Raw genomic sequence first — 14,532 nt, forward strand, 5'->3', positions numbered from 1 at the left:
GAGGGACGGTAACCTAATGTAAACTATAGTTTACCACAGTGTCTCACTTATTTAAATACACAACATAGGTTTCCAGCAAAGGTATCCTAATGTACTGAGAAAATACAACAGGGCATAACTATCCGAGTTCACGTCTTCATTATAAACAAACTAATACACCTTACTCACATATTTATAATTCATATAAAACTATTTGTCTGCATAAAAACAAAATATATACTGTCTGAAAGTCCTGTTAAATGTTGTGTTGATACATTTTTTCAACCTGTAACCAACATACCCTCTTTTTGAAGTTTGCTCCTAACAAGTTTATGCAATCGAAGTTCCACAGAAATGGCATTTGAAAGATAATACGAGTCATGACATCCCGCACCCTCCACTGAGACATGATGGCCGTGATAAGTTGTTGTGATTGTGTGGATCAGCAGTAGATTTGCTGACATGACTAAACATGTACACTTCCTATAAATAGTCCTGCCAAGCAGAAACTGTCAGCACAAAAAACTGTCGAAGCAGCACACAAACTTACAATTTCAGCACAGCTGAGCGCTTCCCCAGCATCATCTTGACAAAGTCTCTGTAGTTGATGGTGTCGCTGCTGCCACCAGTCACCTCTGAGATCATCTTCTTCATCTCCAAGTGGGTCTTGGGAACACCAAGCTTCTCCATCATCCTCTTCAGACCCATCATATCTGCATGGCAAACACAAAACAGGTTTTCACACACACCATCTGACAGTATTTTGATGAAAGTGAAGGGGAAAATAAGGCTGTGTGCTTCCCAATGAAATTGGATGAAAGTTTTGGCTTAGAAGTAAAAAAAAAACAACCCCCCCCAGAAAAACAAAGAAACCAAAAACACAACATTTTATTCCTGATACAACACGATTGATTAGTAAATGGCATGTTGCACAATTTATCCATATATAATTACACTTAATGATGTGTTTAATCTTTTTTAAATTTTTTTCTACAAATAATTTTCCAGTATCCTCTTCATTTTTACTGTACTGTACTTTCCACTTTCACTTTCCTTGTCCCATTTTTTTTTCTCTCTCTTTTTCCGGAAGCACGCCAAGACCGGAAGCTTTCCCCCCCCTCCTCCTTCTGCGTAAAGACCACAAGTGGAGGCCATCCACATAGGATCTGCTTTAATATCAACAGATCTTTGATTAAGGTACGTGAATCCTTTCATCATGGCACACCTTCAGCCTGTTCAGTGTGCTGAGTGCAGGATGTTTAGTCATTCTTCCTCCGTCGCTAGCGATAGCTTTATTTGTGATAAGTGCAGATTAGTTAGCTCTCTGACAGAGAAGCTTACAGTGTTAGAAGCGTGTGTCCAAGCTTTAGAGAAGGCCAGTGAGCGTGAGAACAGTGTAGTTTCTGTAGGGGAAAGTCTGGATGCCCTAGGTGGAGTTAGTAATCCCCCAACTCCGGCATTAGAACCCTCACAGCGGGGTGAATGGATGACGACTCGGCGGCATAAACATAGACCCAAAGCTACCGCTGAGGCTCGCCCACGGGAGCACCACTCCTCTCCGCGTCACGTGTCGAACAGGTTTGCTCTCCTTAGTGATGCACCCACTGAGAAACCTGAAAGAGCTCTGGTTATAGGGGACTCTATCATACGGCACGTGAAATTAGCTCAGCCATTAGGGGCACCAGCAGCTTTAGTCAGGTGTATACCAGGAGCCAGGGTGCCGGACATAGCAGGTAATCTTAGGGTCCTAGGCAAGCATAGGTTCTCAAAGATGCAGGAGCTAATGCAGGAGCATGCAGAAAAAATTTAAAAAAGATTAAACACATCATTAAGTGTAACTATATATGGATAAATTGTGCAACATGCCATTTACTAATCAATCGTGTTGTATCAGGAATAAAATTTTGTGTTTTTGGTTTCTTTGTTTTTCTGGGGGGGTTGTTTTTTTTTTACTTCTAAGCCAAAACTTTCATCCAATTTCATGCAGGAGCTAATGATATATGCCTTCGTCAGTCTGAGGTTATTAAGAGTAACCATGTAGAGGTGTTTAAATTAGCGAAGGCGATGTCTGATGCTGTAGTATGCTCTGGCCCCATCCCAATGCGGCGTGGCGATATACAGTAGCTTACAGCAGGTTATGGTTGCTGAACTGCTGGTTGTCCAGGTGGTGCTCTGAAAACAGTGTGGGCTTTATAGATAATTGGGCTAATTTTGAGGGCACTGCTGGCCTGTTAGGGTGGGATGGTATCCATCCCACTCGGGAAGGTGCTGCTCTCATTTCCTGTAGCATAGGTCATAGTCTCAGAACAGGCCTAGTTAATTTCTGACAATCCAGAGCTAAGGCCAGGGAGCAGACAAACAGGCTAAACCAACTGTCTGCTAGCTGCACAGAGTCGTCACTCAGGGTCCACTACATCGAGACTGTCTGTTCCCCGAGCTCAACAAAAAGGTAGAAATATTCAGAGAGTTTGTTCCAGTAAACTAATCAATATAAAATTAGATCATACTGACTGTACAGCCGCTGCCAGCACCTTTGATCTAAAGGTGGGGCTATTAAATATTAGATCTCTTACATCTAAAGCACTAATGGTTAATAAACTCATTACTGATCAGGAGTTTAATGTACTTTGTTTAACTGAAACATGGATTAAGCCAAATGAATATATAGCATTAAATGAAGCGAGTCCTCCTGGATACAATTATATACACCAGCCTCGTCTAACTGGCAGAGGAGGAGGCGTCGCGGTTATCTCATCTCATCTCATTATCTCTAGCCACTTTATCCTTCTACAGGGTCGCAGGCAAGCTGGAGCCTATCCCAGCTGACTACGGGCGAAAGGCGGGGTACACCCTGGACAAGTCGCCAGGTCATCACAGGGCTGACACATAGACACAGACAACCATTCACACTCACATTCACACCTACGGTCAATTTAGAGTCACCAGTTAACCTAACCTGCATGTCTTTGGACTGTGGGGGAAACCGGAGCACCCGGAGGAAACCCACGCGGACACGGGGAGAACATGCAAACTCCGCACAGAAAGGCCCTCGCCGGCCCCGGGGCTCGAGCCCAGGACCTTCTTGCTGTGAGGCGACAGCGCTAACCACTACACCACCGTGCCGCCCGCGTCGCGGTTATTTATAATGATTATCTAGGTGTAACATACAAACCTGGTTATAAATTTAATACATTTGAAGTTCTTCATTTTAATATAATGTATGTAGCCTCGAAAAATAGGTCGACCCATTTAATTCTGTTACTTATTATTTACAGGCCCCCGGGGCCATATTCTGAGTTTCTTTCTGAATTTGCAGATTTTATCTCAGATCTGGTTATTTCCTTAGACAAAGCTTTAGTTGTCGGAGATTTTAATATTCACTTCGATAACCCAGAAGACCCTTTGAAAACAGCGTTTGTGTCCATTTTAGACTCAGTAGGGATTAATCAGAATGTCATAGGACCGACCCATAATGGTGGTCACACTCTTGATCTAATACTAACATTCGGGTTAAACGTAGAAAATATAGTCATACTTCCACAGTCTGAAGTTATCTCCGATCATTATCTCATCTCATTCAAAATATGTCTGAGTAATAATATATGTACCACACCACACTACTGTATTAAACGTACATTTACGTCAACTACTGCACAGAGCTTTATAAATGATCTCCCAGAGTTATCAACTTTGATTGGGTCACTGTCAGCCCCTGCAGAACTTGATCAGGCAACTGAATGCTTACAGTCAACATTCCGCCATACTTTAGATAATGTAGCTCCTCTTAAAAAGAAAATGGTCAGAGACAAAAAGTTAGCACCCTGGTATAATGATGACACTCGCACATTAAAACAGACCACTTGAAAATTGGAATGTAAATGGCATCAAACAAAATTGGTAGTATTCAAATTAGTGTGGAAGGAGAGCTTCCTGAAGTATAGAAAAGCTCTTAGTGCTGCTAGATCAACATATCTCTCCTCCCTAATAGAAGATAACAAAAATAATCCTAGATTCCTATTTAATACTGTAACAAAATTAACCAGGAATAAGTCCACTATGGACACATGCACACCTGTAGTATGTAGTAGCAACGATTTCATGAATTTTTTTAATGACAAAATTAAGAATATCCGACAAAAAATTCAAACTACTAATTTAAGGTCAGACAATGTAAGTGACCCTGTAGTTAACAATATAACTGTATCAGATCAGCAATTAGAATGTTTTACTCCCCTGAAAGAAACTGAATTACTTTCATTAATATCGGCATCAAAAGCCTCAACTTGTGTCCTAGATCCCTTACCTACACGTCTATTCAAACAGATAATACCTGAAGTAATTGAACCGCTTCTAAAAATAATAAATTCTTCTCTTACAATTGGCTATGTACCCAAATCCTTTAAACTAGCAGTTATCAAACCCCTGATTAAAAAACCTGACCTTGATCCCTGTCAGCTGTCCAATTATCGGCCAATATCAAACCTCCCCTTTATCTCCAAGATCCTTGAAAAAGCTGTGGCACAGCGGTTATGCTTATATTTACATAGGAATAACATCCATGAAATGCATCAGTCAGGATTTAGACCTCATCATAGCACAGAGACAGCGCTGGTTAAAGTAGTAAATGACCTACTGTTGGCGTCTGATCAGAGCTGTGTCTCGCTGCTTGTGTTGCTTGACCTTAGTGCAGCATTTGATACCATTGCTCATTCCATTCTTCTGGATAGACTAGAAAATGTTGTGGGAGTTAAGGGAACGGCCCTCTCCTGGCTCAGGTCTTATTTAACTGATCGCTATCAGTATGCTGATATAAATGATGATATTTCTACATGTACTGAGGTAAAGTTTGGTGTTCTACAAGGTTCTGTCTTGGGGCCATTGCTTTTTTCTTTATATATGTTATCTCTGGGTGATATTATTCGTAAACATTGTATTAGTTTCCACTGTTATGCTGATGACACACAGTTGTATGTTTCTGCAAAACCTGATGAGAGACACCAGCTTAATAGAATTGAGGAATGTGTAAAGGACATTAGACACTGGATGCTTATTAACTTCCTTCTGCTTAACTCTGACAAGACTTAAGTACTTGTACTAGGACCACATGCAGCTCGAAGTAAGTTTTCTGATTACACAGTAACTCTGGATGGCCTTTCTGTTTCTTCACGTGCAGCAGTAAAAGACCTCGGAGTGATTATGGACCCCAGTGTTTCATTCGAAACTCACATTGATAACATTACCTGGATAGCTTTCTTTTATCTCAGAAATACTGCTAAGATAAGAAATTTAATGTCACTACATGACACGGAAAAACAAGTTCATGCTTTCGTTACCTCCAGGTTGGATTATTGTAATGCCGTACTGTCTGGATGTTCCAATAAGTGCATAAACAAGCTCCAGTTAGTTCAAAATGCAGCAGCAAGAGTCCTTACTAGAAAGGGCCAAACTGGAAAGGACGTAGATCGGTGAACCCCTGCCTGGAAGGAGTGCCGACAGAACTTGGCTGAAAATGTGGGCGGTCTTGTATGATGGGGATGAAGAGGAGTTAGTTGGGGATGAAGAGGAGTTAGTTGGGGAAAAGCAGGTTGGAGAAGAAGAGGCAGAGGAGGACAAGGAGAATGTAGGGCTCGGGATAGAGCTCTACTGGTTTGAGCCGTTCCAGGACCGTTACACTGACAACCACAATAATGAGGTGAGTGACTGCCACTCAGATCTCGGCAAGCTGAAAAGTGGACATGGTGGAGGGATGATTGTAACAGACCACCTGTTTTTGTTTACATTAATAATTACCAATACCAGCTGTTGTTAGAATCTTTTACTGACGTAAAAGTTAGTATCAGTTGCAGGATCCAGGGGTACAAGATACCGGTATATCCCGTTTATATATTGTTAAAATATATAACAACGAAGAGGGCAATAAAATTGGTACTGCTCACACAGGTTACTAGAAGGGAAAACTACTTCCACACCAAAAGTCATAGGAATACAACCAATGTGTATTTTTTTTAAGCGATTTTAGTTTTTGGAAATTTGAGCTAAATTCCGATGTAACGCGTAACATGAAAGTCACTCACCAACAGAACTTTTACTTACTATTTTTAAAAAAGGCATAAATTTTCTTCAATTTTTGAATGAATTTTACACTTTGACCATTATGCTAATAATATAGACCCAAACTGGAGAATATAGAACATGAGAATAAAAGATTTCAAGCAAAATAATAAAACATGCATTATGTAATGCTGTTTTTAATTATACTCATATACAAAATAAATCACTAAGTTTTAACTTCCATCTATCCATTATCTGTAGCCGCTTATCCAGTTCTACAGGGTCGCATGTAAGCTGGAGCCTATCCAAACTGACTATGGGCGGGGTACACCCTGGACAAGTCACCAGGTTATCGCAGGGCTGACACAGAGACAAACAACCATTCACACTCACATTCACACCTATGGTCAATTTAGAGCCACCAATTAACCTACAGTAACCTGCATGTCTTTGGACTGTGGGGGAAACCGGAGCACCCCCATGCAGACATGGGGAGAACATGCAAACTCCACACAGAAAGGCCCTCGCCGGCCGCATACTTGAACCCAGGACCTTGTTGCAGTGAGGCGACAGTGCTAACCATTACACCACTATGCCGCCCCTAAGTTTTAACTTCATACAAGCTAAAGTTCTCTTCCAAAAAAATACAGGAGTCCTCATACGATTTACTTACTGTTTGCGAATTTTCAGCTTTCTACTTCTAATAACGATTCCAAAATTACACTGAATTCTCAACCCTGAACACATTTATGCAGAAAAAAATTGCAAGAAAACTCAGCCATTTTGCTTTGAAAAATGCTTTCTTGGGATCATGTACAATGAGTCTTCACAACAACAAGGCTTGAACTGTCATTCTCATATCCCAAATGTTCTTTTGGTCCCAAATCTTCTTGATTCCATCGTAAACAGCTCCCAAAATTACACGTTTTCTGAAACCCCGAACACATATTTCGATCAACAATGTCTAAGAATTGCTTTGGCAGTATCAGTTTACAAAGCAAGTGAGTGTGGTAAACAAAAAGGTTCAACCTTACTACTTCTCTGCTCACTTTGCGGCCATTTCTTCTTCGTGTGAAGGTCTTTGATGAACTATTAGAGGGGGGCTAATATAATAGTACCCCTAATAACAACAGATATGACGAACAGCCTTGCTAAACGTTGTGTGACTAGTGAAGTTAAGGACTGCGCTGATGCTAAGACGATGCGAAGTATTACGCCACATTCAGTGCGCATTACCGAGCCTTTTTTCCTGTGTTTGTGGTTTTCCTGGTTTCTCGACTCCTGTTTCTGTTTCTAGTTCTCGTTTTGCCTCCGACATACTGTTTACGCCTCGACTGACCCTTTGCCTGCATTCTCGTTTATGACCTTGCCTGCCGATTTGGACTGTTTACTGTTGTGTGTGTTTTATGCACTTTATGTATGGATCACACTGTATTAGAATAAACACTTCTGCACATACATCCACCTCTCTCGTGCACTTGACAGAATACTTCACCATACAATGGATGCAGCAGATGCGTACCAATTCACGATCCCACGATGCTTCCGGGTTTCCTTGTTCCTGCCACTAGCCTTATATTTCCGCCGACGTACTGATGCTTACCCTCCTACGCCATATGATGGAGAATATCATCTGTGCAGATTCCGCATCCAGTGTGGGGTCCTTTATGATGACTTCCTAGAGCCCAAGCCACCCGAACCCATCTGGGTGAGCTTCATCCTGATGTTCACTGCTGGACGAACACGCAGATGGGTGGAATATCTGATTCGGGTGGAACACCCATGCATTTGAAACTCTCAGACTTTCTTTGCCATGCTCAGGTTTATATATGAATCCTTAGTAAAAGAGGAACCCCTTGAAAATTTTTGGGGAGGGGCAATCAGGCCAGTGGTTGACGTAGCAGAGGAGGCCATTGCTCAAGAGTGCCTCCTAAAGGCAACCACTCCAGTGGCCGACTCAGCTGAGGAGGTCGTCGCTCCCGAGCTCCCTCCAGTGGCCAACTCAGCCGAGGAGACCGTTGCCCCCGCGCTCCCTCCAGTGGCTGAGACAGCAGAGGAGGCTGCCTCATTTGAGCTGGTTTCTCAGCCAGAACCAGCACCTGAATCCATGCCTGAACCCGAGCCAGAAGCAGAGCCTGCGTCAGCACCAACGCCTGCTCCTGAGCCAGAGGCAGAGCCAGTACCTGTTCCTGAGCCAGAGACGGAGCCAGCGTCTGCTCCCGCGCCAGAGCCCACGTCAGGGCCTGCTCCAGTGCCAGATCCTGCGTCTACTCCAGAGCCCACTCTGGTGCCAGAGCCAGTGTCTACTCCAGAGCCAGTCCTGGAGCCAGCATCCGCGTCTACGCCAGAGCCGGCATCCGAGCTGTCTCCAGAGCTCGAGCCCAGTCTTGAGCCGTCTCCAGAGCCCGAGCCACAGCCGTCTCCAGAGCCCAAGCCGTCTCCAGAGCTGTCTCCAGAGCCCAAGCCCGGTCCAGAGCCATCTACAGAGCCCGAGCCCAGTCCAGAGCCGTCTACAGAGCCCGAGCCCAGTCTGGAGCCATCTACAGAGCTTGAGCCCAAATCCAGTCCAGAGCCCGAGCCATCTTCAGAGCTTGAGCCCAAATCCAGTCCAGAGTCATTTTCAGAGCTCGAGCTCAGTCCAGAGTCACCTTCAGAGCTCGAGTCCAGTCCAGAGTCACCTTCAGAGCTCGAGTCCAGTCCAGAGCCCACATCATCTTCAGAGCTCGAGTCCAGTCCAGAGTCCACGTCAAGTCCTGAGGTCAAGCCCACTCCTAGCCAAGAACCCAAGTTGTGTCCAGAGCCTGAACCCCCACTGGGGCCAAGTATGATGGATTTTCGCTCCCAGAGGGAGCTCTTTGGGAGGGGGTTCTGTCAGTCCTGCATGCTGTGGCATGTGCTGTGGGCTGTGCACGCGCCAAGTGAGCTCCTGCATATGCGCCATGAACAAGGCGCACCTGTTCTCAAATAGTGAACTAAGTGTTGGGCTATTTAAGGACTGTGCTGATGCTAAGATGATGCAAAGTATTACGCCACATTCAGTGCGCATTACCAAGCCTTTTTTCCCCATGTTTGTGGTTTTCCTGGTTTCTCGACTCCTGTTCCTGTTTCTAGTTCTTGTTCTCGTTTTGTCTCTGACATACTGTTTACGCCTCGACCGACCCTTTGCCTGCATTCTCGTTTATGACCTTGCCTGCCGATTTGGACTGTTTGCTGTTGTGTGTGTTTTATGCACTTTATGTATGGATCACACTGTATTAGAACAAACACTTCTGCACATACATCCGCCTCTCTTGTGCACTTGACACAAATCTTAGAAAATAAATGTGAAAATATCAAAAAAGACCACACCCGCAATGCATTCTGGGTATTAGTTAAAATTAATAATATAATAGATAATCTCTCAAAATGACTAAAATACTTGTTCTCATGATCAAATCTAATAAATAATCAATATTCTGATTACAGATAAGTGACTTTGTGAAATTGTTAATTTTTCTCATATGTTACACCTTTATACCCCTGGATCCTGCAACTGATCCAGTATAATAGTAATTCCTGTCAATAAGTTATAACTCAGGCCAAGATAAAATAATTGTTTCTGTTCCAATACGGCAATTGCCTACCAAATACCGATCTCACAAAAGCACAGTGTGGCACAGGGATATGTCGCTTAATGTAGACAACTGTAGTAGAAAGTAGTCACTAGACTGCAGCCAGTGTACCAGAACAGTGCTAGTGCAGATCTACTCTACTTATTTTATTACCTGAAGGCTAAAATAAAATATTTTCCCAGCTATCTAAGAATACCTACCCACTGTTCAAGCCTGCATTTTTCATTGTTTTCAAGCACTTTCAACACTCTGGAGTATGTGTACAATAAGAGCGTGCCATCTGTCTGCCAGATTGCTTTATTTTCACAGAGCCATAGAGAAGAGTGAATTTATTTAGGTCTCAGTATTACTTTAAAACCTTTTCAGTATTGTAAAGCACCACAAAGGATATCAAAGGATATCATAATATTTCTAAATAAACTGCCACGTTATTATGTGACTGGGCTTGTCTGTATTCCTTTGGTAGTGATGGAAAATTATGTTTAAAAGTCCTGGCTTCAGACGCTGTACGCACACTTACAGTTTCTGGAGATTCCCCAATCTACACCACAACAAGGCGCTGCAGTTCCTGTCTGCTCAATCATGCCGCTTTGTTTTTTGTTTTCCCACTTTTTTTAATATCAAAGGCTTATTATTCACAATCGTATTGCGGGTGAAAATTAACATAACTATCTTTATTTTCATGGAGTCATAGGGAAGAGTTAATTTATTTAAGTGCCTGTATTACTTTAAATCGATCATTTTCCCTGAGACTTTGCATATTTAATCAATTTTTATGGGAGAATTTTCTTACCAAATTTATTGTTTTATTTTTAAGATATGGTGAACCTGTAGTACATTTTGTTTATAATATTAAACCTTTGGCTGTAGAAGTTTTTGATTTATTAAGTTTTATACAAACCAAAATGCACATTGTTTTGCATATGATTCAGAAATAAAAAAGGAGCGCTTTCAATCATTATTTTTCTTCATTCAAATTTTGTTCAAAATATTCTGAGAATTGAACTGAATTGGGAAACCAGTATCATGAATCAAATCCAATTGTTTCACCCCTATGTAGCAGAATTGTAAAGTTATGGATTTACTGCAACTTGTCCAGGGTGTACCCTGCCTCTCTCCCGTAGTCAGCTGGGATAGGCTCCAGCTTGCCTGCGACCCTGTAGAACAGGATAAGTGGCTACAGATAATGGATGGATGGATGGATTTACTGTACATTTGTACTCAATAGTCTAAATCCTGAGTAAAATAACTATTATTTACTCTACAACTTTATATTAGGTGTCAAGTCTGTACTGTGCCCTCCCAAAGTTAAAAGAAAAGCAGCAATATTAATGGCTGGTTAAATAAATAGTCATGGCAATGTTTCAATTCTTCTGCAGAAAGCAACTCCTAAGCCACTCAGAAAATTGAACTTGATAAACTAGTATGTGTAATGTGTCACTGGCAAGTTTTGAGCGAGACAGCTCATGCAGCCATGACTCACTCAATCCGGTCTTTCATTTCATACATCAAGCCATTATTTCTTTAGTAATTAGAAATGTAATATTCAGTACATATTAAAGGTGCTGACTGCAAAGTTGAATTCTGGGCAAAAATGTTCCATTTCTATTGCTGTTGGAGTTTTGAGATGTTTCACTGCTGCACACACTGTGTATCCTATGTGTAAATGTTTTGCCGAGATAAAATGCGTACCGCGTTTTATGATTCTGGAGGTTGCTGAAGCCAGTGAGCAACAATATCACGTACCGTACCACTGTGAGGTGTGTTTGACCTACTTTTAACCAAAACAAGTTGGCAAGGGCAAACATGGCAGACTCCGCTCTCCCACCAGCTAAAAGCCAGCAGAAAAGAAAAGGAAAATATGAAAGCAAATCAGCTAGAAAGCATGCCAGAAAAGCGAGGGAAATCAAAAGGTTGTACACAAGCATTTTCGTAAAGGAACATATCGACTGCTGGAATTGACTAAAGGATGAAACAGGTGCAAAATTTGATGAAAAATCTGCAGCACTTGTCTTGGATTGGTGAGTCTGAGTATGAAGTTATAAACCTACTGATTTGATCTTACACAGAAAGCAACGATAACACAGTTTCATGGATCTATTCGCAAATGTCAACCAAAAATTACATACCTGTGACTCAAAACTCTCCGAGGTCAATGCAGAGTTACGATGTTTTCCACGCGTCACCGTCTTGGTGTGATGCAGTTTCATAATTATGCAAATTAGTTAAAGCTCCTTGCGTTCAGCTGTTTCCGTAAGGCCATTCTGTTTACCTCAAGAGGTAGGATAATTGGTCCCAAAATAGAGGAAAACGACCCTCAGCACATCAAAATGATCACATCTCGTCTGCATGATATTGTTCTTACAGGACATAGGAAAATGCCATGCACAATAAAAAAATCCCCCAAAATTTCAGATGACTTTCCAGTCAGAACCTTGAAACATTTGTTTAGAACAAATTTAGTGTTTTCCCCCCCTCAATACAAGTGTCATTTTAAAGTTCACTCACAATGTTATTTCTTCCTTTTTTCTGCTTTGATTCACAATATCTATGGTGACAACATGTAAGATGGAACAGATGATCTATGTTTTATGCAACACCTGCCTGAGTTCAAATGTTGCACAATTTTAACTGCATTGTGAAATAAATAAAGGTTGCAATTTTAATAAGATTTTTGTGCAGCTCTTGGTAAAAGTACCCCAAAAATATGTGCAAATATAGGTAAATAGATCTAAATATGGCACAGCACAACCACATAATTGCATACAACACATCATAAAATCATAATCTGTAGGTATATATGTGTCAAGAGAAATGCATGCTATGGTGTGGTGTAAAAATATGCCACAGTAGTTCACCTAAAAGTACAGAGTGGAAGATCAGTGAGGAAAAACTGTCACCACTTCATCTAAGTGAGTTAACCAAGTCCTCTGCTAATTAGCAAGTTCTTCATGAGGTGTGTTTCAAATAGAAAAACACTTCTTGCTAACTAGTGCTATCAGCATGAATTTCTCAGCTCAAATACATTCATTTTATTTTAATAATCAAAGGCAAAAATATTCTACTTTTACTGTACTTTTATAAATGTTAATGATATTTGCTGCTTAAGGTAAGAAAATGTCACTGAATAAATGCAGGTCATTTCTTATGCCTGTGTCACACATTGGCGTTTCAGCCTTGTGTATGTACGACGTATCAGGATACGTGGCAGTAAGAAAGGAAAGTCACAGCATCGCCAGCTTACATAGCTAATACTCTAGGATGCGTAACACCATCTCCTTGTATGCCAGGGTGTGGCGTATTTTTAAGTCTGCACTTAAAAATCCAAAGCATGTACGTAGCAGCTTTGATACGTCACACATACATCATGTGTATGCCGTAAAAAAGAAAGCTATGTAGCAGTGACGCAGTGGGAACATTGCTTGAACACCTATTATGCCGTGTGAACGCTTTAGTTGACGTGTCTGGGTGGCTCCGGGGCTGGCTGGGGCAGCTGATTTCTTCCCTTTTTCCTTGCCCTTCTTGGGTCCTGACTTCTTCGCTGGAATGATGCTTTCTTGACTGTGACGAATGACAACGAACGCAGTGTGAACGCTGCAGATACACCACAGGTATGCAGCAGGAACGTCACACATAAGAACGAAACGCCATGCCAATGAAATGGTTACGCCGCGGCAATGCATCATACGCCACGCACACGCCTCAGTACGCCATAACTTTACGTCCCTTGAACCCCATACAAACCCCAGATAAGCCACAGTAGTGCCACACACACGCCATGTACGTCACAGGACTTTAATTTTGGACAAAATACGCCTCATTTCTTGGTGTCTGACCCACACGCCGCTTACGTGGCAAGATACGAGACAGCGTGACACAAGCATTACCTACTGCATTTTAATTATTGTCTTTTAATTAAAAGACAGTTATTATATCTCCTAAAACTAGTGTTAGGAACAAGTAATTAGCATATATTTAATTGCATGGATTTGAAAATATATACGAGGATGGGAATTTCTACATCCACAATATGGACAAAAGTTTGCGGTCACCTGATCATCACAGCCACATGTGCTTTTTGAATGTTAAAACATTAAACATGTTCTAGCCATTAACATTTCATGCTGATTTCAAGGAATTTGACAGCTCTGGTGCTGAGCATGCAGCAGTGTTTTCTAAAGTGTATTCTAAACCTTGTTAAGTTTCATATTAGAAGGTTACAGTTGAAGAACCTGATGTCAATGCAGAATTCACATGTGTTTGAACAGTTGGCGTTTGCAGCTGTTTTCTATGGAACAGGTGGAGTGTATGTGTTCACGTGCAATATAGCTGACATCTGCCAGACAGCTGATTTTATTTTATTTTTTATGCTGTGGTTAAACTGATGCACAATAAAGCTATCATTCAAATTCCTGGAAAAGTTTCTGCCTGTTAACAAACTGAAACTACAAAATAAAACAAGCAAACTATAAATATGGCTGCAGTATATCTATCACAGATATCCAAAATAAGGAACCAACATCTATTTTTTTAAATTAAATTATACTACATCATTTATTACATTATGATATGAAGATCTTTGAAAATATTATAGAGTTTATGTCCAGCAAGAGGGATGAATGCAGTTCTGCAGCACCAGGTCTCAAGGCATACAGACAGTGGGGTGGACAACTGGAAAGTTTATTAGATAACTCACCAGGCAAGTAAAATATTTAAAGTGATACTGACACGAACAGGTCTCCTCTGTGTTATTTTATAGATTTTAATACAAACTTTCAATTTTCGATGTAATTGCAAGGTGTGGAGATGAAAAACCAACAAAATAAAACATTTAAACCTCCCGTCAAAAAGCGATGCCTGGGATTCCCTTCCCTTCCACTGAGAATGGTCC

At 41.4% G+C, this 14,532-nt stretch overlaps 1 protein-coding gene across 1 annotated transcript in view; it reads right to left on the reverse strand.

Annotated features, from left to right (window-relative positions):
* aif1l (allograft inflammatory factor 1-like) overlaps positions 1 to 14,532 on the reverse strand; it is a 74,958-nt gene that overhangs the window by 21,539 nt on the left and 38,887 nt on the right. The window contains exon 5 of the mRNA XM_060912771.1: positions 530 to 692. Coding sequence (XP_060768754.1) covers positions 530 to 692 — 163 coding nt within the window. The remainder of the gene's footprint in view (positions 1 to 529; positions 693 to 14,532) is intronic.

The sequence above is a fragment of the Neoarius graeffei genome, chromosome 28, assembly GCF_027579695.1.
Source record: "Neoarius graeffei isolate fNeoGra1 chromosome 28, fNeoGra1.pri, whole genome shotgun sequence".
Lineage (NCBI taxonomy): Eukaryota > Metazoa > Chordata > Actinopteri > Siluriformes > Ariidae > Neoarius > Neoarius graeffei.